Source organism: Pediculus humanus, genomic scaffold (genome assembly GCF_000006295.1).
Source record: "Pediculus humanus corporis 1103172108315 genomic scaffold, whole genome shotgun sequence".
NCBI classification, from domain to species: domain Eukaryota; kingdom Metazoa; phylum Arthropoda; class Insecta; order Psocodea; family Pediculidae; genus Pediculus; species Pediculus humanus.
Window position 1 is genome coordinate 851,513 of NW_002987884.1, and position 5,860 is coordinate 857,372.

At 34.9% G+C, this 5,860-nt stretch overlaps 1 protein-coding gene across 1 annotated transcript; it reads right to left on the minus strand.

Annotated features, from left to right (window-relative positions):
* Nucleotides 1-783: 783 nt before the first annotated feature.
* On the minus strand, nt 784-1,881 carry Phum_PHUM596860 (uncharacterized protein; the record flags this gene model as incomplete). Its single annotated transcript, XM_002432633.1, has 2 exons — nt 784-1,061; nt 1,089-1,881. The coding sequence occupies 2 exons, from the start codon at nt 1,879-1,881 to the stop codon at nt 784-786; spliced, it is 1,071 nt and encodes a 356-aa protein (XP_002432678.1).
* Nucleotides 1,882-5,860: the final 3,979 nt, after the last annotated feature.

Here is a 5,860-nt window from a genome sequence, read left to right on the forward strand (position 1 = left end):
AAAAAAAAAAAAATTTTTTAAAAATTGTCCGACGGCAACGACGACTTATATTCTCCATCTTTCTCTCTATCTCTCTCTCTTTCTCTTTATAATTTTGAACCTTTCGAAACCTTTTTCCTTTTTTTTTTTTTTTAAAACGAATCATTTATTTATTCATGAAAAAAATATTTGACCCGTTCGAATTTTTTTTTTTTTTGTATATTATTTATTTCTTACGGTAAAATCCTCCAACGGAGGTTACCCCACAATTTATCGGGTTTTTGCTCCCCAGAGTAATAAATTAGAAAAGAGAGAGAGAAGGAAAGAGAGAGAGCGAGAGAGAGGAATACACCAAGGCGAGGAATGAAATAGAAGAAACTCTTAGGACGACGAGAGGAGAGTATAATCTTCAAAGAAACTTTAATATTACACACACACACACACACACACGATAATATTAAGTTTCAAATTATGACGTCATAAAAGTAAAAAAATTTTCCCCCTTTTTCCGACAGAAAGTTTCGTGGAATTATAAAATCAAAGTCGTGTCATTTGGTTTTTCGACAAAAACAAAAAATCATTATCATTTTCAACACGCCATTTTTTTAAACGATTCCGTAAGAAAAAGGCGGTAAAAATATTTAGTATTCGACATGGAAAACACTTTAAGCGTGAGAGGAGGAGAGGGGAGGGGGAGGAGTGGCGGGAATAACGATGTGAAAAGAACGTGGTAGCAGTGGTCGACGGATGCACAAAAAAAAAAGAGAGGAAAAAAAAAAAAATTTTTTTTTTTTCTTTTCCGCCTTACCAATCCGAATCCTCGGCATCAATGTCGACATCCCACGACGACGATAACCTGCTATATGTCGCGCATTTACCACCTATTTCCACGACAAGTTTTTCGCTTTCGTCATCTCTTTCGCTCCATCTCCTCGGTTTATCTCCCTGCATCGAATTCGCGTATAAATTTTCTTTCGTTTTTTTACGCATCAATTTCTTCGGACTCGATCGCATCATTTTGTCTTTATCGTCTTTTTCACCTTCGCTCCTAGTTCGCGATCTCGCGGGTTCCGTCGCGCACCCTTTCAAAACCTTTTCTGATTTTTTACCCTCGTTTGACGATTTTCCATCATCGCTCACGTTGGAATCCTTGTTGTTCGAATTCCTTTTAGACGGTAGGAGCAAATCTCTCGTGACTTGTTTCGTCAGCGTCATACCATTTTCCTTTCTCAATTCCGACAAGTGCAACGGCAGCGTTTTACCAACGTCACCCTGACTGAAAGCTCTCGATTTTTCCACGTGTTCCGTTTCGACCGACAGCTGTTTCTTGTTTTGCATCGTTTCCGTCATGGTTATGTCGGAGGGATGGTATTCGCTTCGGAGTGCCAAAACTCTCGGCAGTGCTCCCATTAATCCCGTGGCGGCCATCGAGGGCGTCGCCACGACGTTTTCCACCGCCGAACCATCTTTTTCCGTGGAAAATTCTCTCCGAAATTCTTCCAGGGATTTCATTTGACTCGCTGTCGTTTTCCTATCTCGCATGTGAAACGAATTCCATCTCCTTATGGGATCGAGTAAATTTTTCGTACGCTTCGTCGGCGATGCCGGAGTTCTCGCATTGTTTTTCCATTTCGACGGCCTTCCAAAACAACCCGACATGCTGTCGGGTCCTCCTCCTTCGTCACCCCAACCCGCTCGTAGCACGAACGTTGCCGCATTTGCAATCGATTCGCAAGAATTCGTTTTGAACGAATTGTAATCATCTTTCGTTCCCTCTCCTCTCTCCGCATCTTTTTCCTTCTTCTTCTCCAAAACCTGTTTCTGATATTGTATCAAACATTTTTCCCTCAAATCCTTTTGCTTATCAATGTAATCCGCTAACTGACTTGCGTGCTTTCGCATTTCTCTTTTCCTTCTTCCTTCCTTTTCTCTATCCTTATTTCAACCCATGGTATATCATCACCGAGATTTACTTTTGTCAACAAAAACTTTTCTTTTCACGAGACGAAGAAAAAATCACGAATCGCGACTACACAAGTTATTATTATTATTATTATTATTATTATTTACTATAAAAAAACAAAAAATTTTTTTTTTGAAATGAATTTTTGGAGGGGAAGAAGAGAGGAGGGGAGGTGGAGGAAAATTTTCCAAGAAAGGCCTTATTATAAAATTCGAAACCGTCAAAAATATAAATTCCATAGAGTAAAAATTTCCTGATAACAATGTTTATTATTATTGTATGCATCCTTTTCTCGCTCTTTCTCTCACTCTCTTGATAAGAAACCTTTAGAATTTCAAAAAGGCTATAAGGGAAGTTACCATTTTCAACCGAGAAACGTCACACGCGCACACGCGCGCACACGCGCACACACGCACACACATTATTTTATTTTAAACATTAAAAACCGAAACGTTTATCAGCAAGTTTCCATTTATTTCCTTTTTAAACTTTCCTTTTCTTTTTTTTCCTTTTTTCATTCATTCATTCATTCACAACAACAAAGGAAGAAAATTTTTTTTTTTCCTTTCTCCTTCCACTTTCTCTTCGAATATCATATATATATATGTTATTTTCTGGGTGCATGAATGATAAATTCGGGTTGTCATTTCGCTTTAACCGTTTTAATAACCATTACCCGACATGGATGGATCGCATGGGAAAATGGAAAAAAAAAGGAAATTCATCACTTTTAGTTATAAGTCAGTCATTCTCTTCTCCTTAAATCTATATACACGTCATTTTAACGAGAAATTCCTTCCCCTCCCCTACTCCTCCCCTCCCTTCCTTTCCCTTTCTCTATTTTTTTTCTTCATCCTCTCATCTTCATTCATTTTTCCAACTTTTTTCCAGAAAAAAAAAAACTTTTTATTTTTATTTCTTTTTTTTTTGTAGAGATAGAGAGAGAAAGAGTGAAGGAGAGAGAAAGAAAAACAACCGTTATTAACCTTTTCCTTTGATCCTTTGATTTCTTTTTTTCATTCATTTTTCTTTTTTTTTTATATATTTCTTTTATTCTTGTTCTTTCTACTCCTCCCTTCCCTCCCCACCTCCCCCTTTATATTCTTACCTACGGTTTTTTTTCTTCTTAAAGAAGATTTTATTTAATAGGTCGATAGAATGGGAAAAAATAACTGCCGTTGAAACGATCAAATAATAATGATAATGATGATAACGATGGGAATGAGAGAAGGGGAAAAAAAAAAAATTTTCTTTCATCGTTTCTCCTGCCACGAGAAGGAGGGGTTGGGGAAAAAAAAAACGAAAAATTAGCAAGGAAAACTCTATTCATTTCATTCCCTTTCACACTTTGCACATCCAAAAGAGAAAAAAGGGAAGGGGGAGGAGAGCGAAAGGAATTTCTATTGTAACCGGTACAGAAAAATGAAAAAAAAAATAGAAAGATGATTTGGATGACGATGATAATGATGAGTAAACAACAACGCGTAATGATGTACAAATAAAAAACAAATATTCAGGAACGCAATTTACGACGATAACATCCATACAAACGCCTCACAACAAACATACAAACAAACAAACAAACAAAACAGTTAAAATTAAGAATTAAAATTAATAATAAATTTAATAAGGAAATGACACGAATTCAAATGTTTCACACACACACACGCAACAGTGTTCAATTTAAAAACAGTTATCAAATGACAAAAAGAGAGGGGGGAGGGAGAAAGAGAGAGGGGATAAATCCGCGTGATTTTTTTTTTTAAAGACACACAAAACCGCGAAATTGCACTCAAATAGAAACAATTCCAGTAAGAGTCCATTAAAAAAAATTAAAAAATGAATGAATGGCCGCCATCATCGCCATCATCGCCGATCACCGCGCGCATCTAATCTGATAATCCGCATTAAAAAAAAACTTTTTACGGTTAAACAACAACAACAACAAGAAATTCCATTGAAACTTGTATACATATAGAATTCGATTCGACAAATTTTCCAAAAACCTTTCGAGAAAACTCTTTCATTCCAAAAACCAAAAAAAAAAGGAAAAAGGAAAAAGAAAAAAAAATTTTCTTCCTGCCGAAGGAAGGACATTGATAACCAATCGATCAATCATTTTAAAAAAAATTTCTTTCCTTTGAGAAAAGAGTAAGAAGAAGAAGTTTTACGTCCTTTTTTTTTTTTTTTTTTTTTTGATTTTTTCTTCCACGTCAAGTTTCAAAGGGAAAGAAAGAAGGGGGGGGGAAAAATGAATTAAAATCGAATCGAACGATATACGCATATACGATCGTATAAAAAAAAAAAATTCAAACGACGACGTTATCGCGTAACAACAACAATAATAATAATAATTATTATTATTTTTATTACCGTTGTTACGCATACTGGAGACGAGGCTCCCTGATTCGTGATAATAAATCGAAAGACGAATGAAAAAAAAAGTGGGGAGGGGGGAAAGAGAGAAAGAGAAAGAGCGAGAGAGAGAGAGAAAACATGCGACAAAAAAAATTGATTTTTCTCTCTTCCGATTTCTTTTTTTTTTATTTATTCAATTTTTCCAGTTATTATTATTATTATTATTATTTTTCACATTTTCCAGCGCAAATGATTTTCATTCATTCATTCCAATTAAAAAAAAATCTAAATAATAATAAAAATAAACAAGTCAACTCCCGCATAATATAGAAGGAGAAAACAAAAATCAAAAGATTCCGATTCTGGAGAATTCCAAAGAAGAAGGAGGAGAAGGAAGAGGAAGGAGGGAGAGGAGGAGGGGAGGGGGATATTCATCAAATTGACATTATTTTTTATCATCATCATCATCATCATTATTATCATCGACTCATCATGAAATATTTTTTTCTTATTCATTCGCTTCTTCTCTCTGTCTCTCTCTCTCTCTTTTTACCTTCTCCTATTTTCCTTTCTTTTTTTTTTTAAATGCCAATTTCTTCTTAAGAATTATTCGTAGTAGGAGAGAAAAAAATAAAAGAGAGAGAGAGAGAGTGTGCGTGTGAAAGAGAGAGAGATAGAGAAAAATCGAATTTAAAATTTAAAAAGAACCAAAAATCAATTGGAAAACAAAAACAAAAACAAAATTTTTTTTTTCAAGCTTGTTCTTTTACTTGACCTTTGACCGACCCCCCACCCACCCACCACACTTTATTTTATTTTTAATAATTTATTTATTTATTTATATTTTATACAAAAACAAAATTGTTCCCTTGGCAAACATGAGTGAGGAAGAAATTTATGGGTTCTCTTTTGGGTCCTGTTTTTTTCCCTCCTCATCCCTCCATCCTCCCCCCCCCCCGAAAAAAAGGCGAAACGGGAAAATGAAATTTTCTCAAAGGGATTATTTTCGACCATCAAAAAATTCGATCCCCCTCTATTTCCCACTTTCCCGCTCCCTCCCCTCCCCCGGTAAGAAAAAGCGAAAAAAAATTTTTTTTTTTATTTGAAAATAAATGTAAAATAAAAAAAAAAAAATAATTTGCCCTTTTAACCTTTTCCCATTTTCATCCTTCACACACGCACACGTTCTCTCTCTCTCTCTTTCTCTTTTCACCTTCTCGAAAAATAATTATTTGTAAAAACGTGATTTCATCTCTCTCTCTCTCTCTCTTTTGTTTTTTTTTTTTTTTTTGGAGTGTTATTGACAATTCTCATTAACGAATTAATTTCATTAAAAAAAAAAAAAAAAAAATTCAGGAAGCTTACTTTTTTTAACCCTCCTTCCCCCCCTCTCTCTCTCTCTCACTCATACTTTTTACGTCACTTCCGATTGCTCTTAACCCCTCCCTATAAAAAAGCGTTTAACAATTCAATATGATGGCAACGATCGAATTTCCGGTTTTTTTTATTATTTAAGATAATTCACGGTTATTACTTTTTTTTTTTTTTTTATTTGTTCGA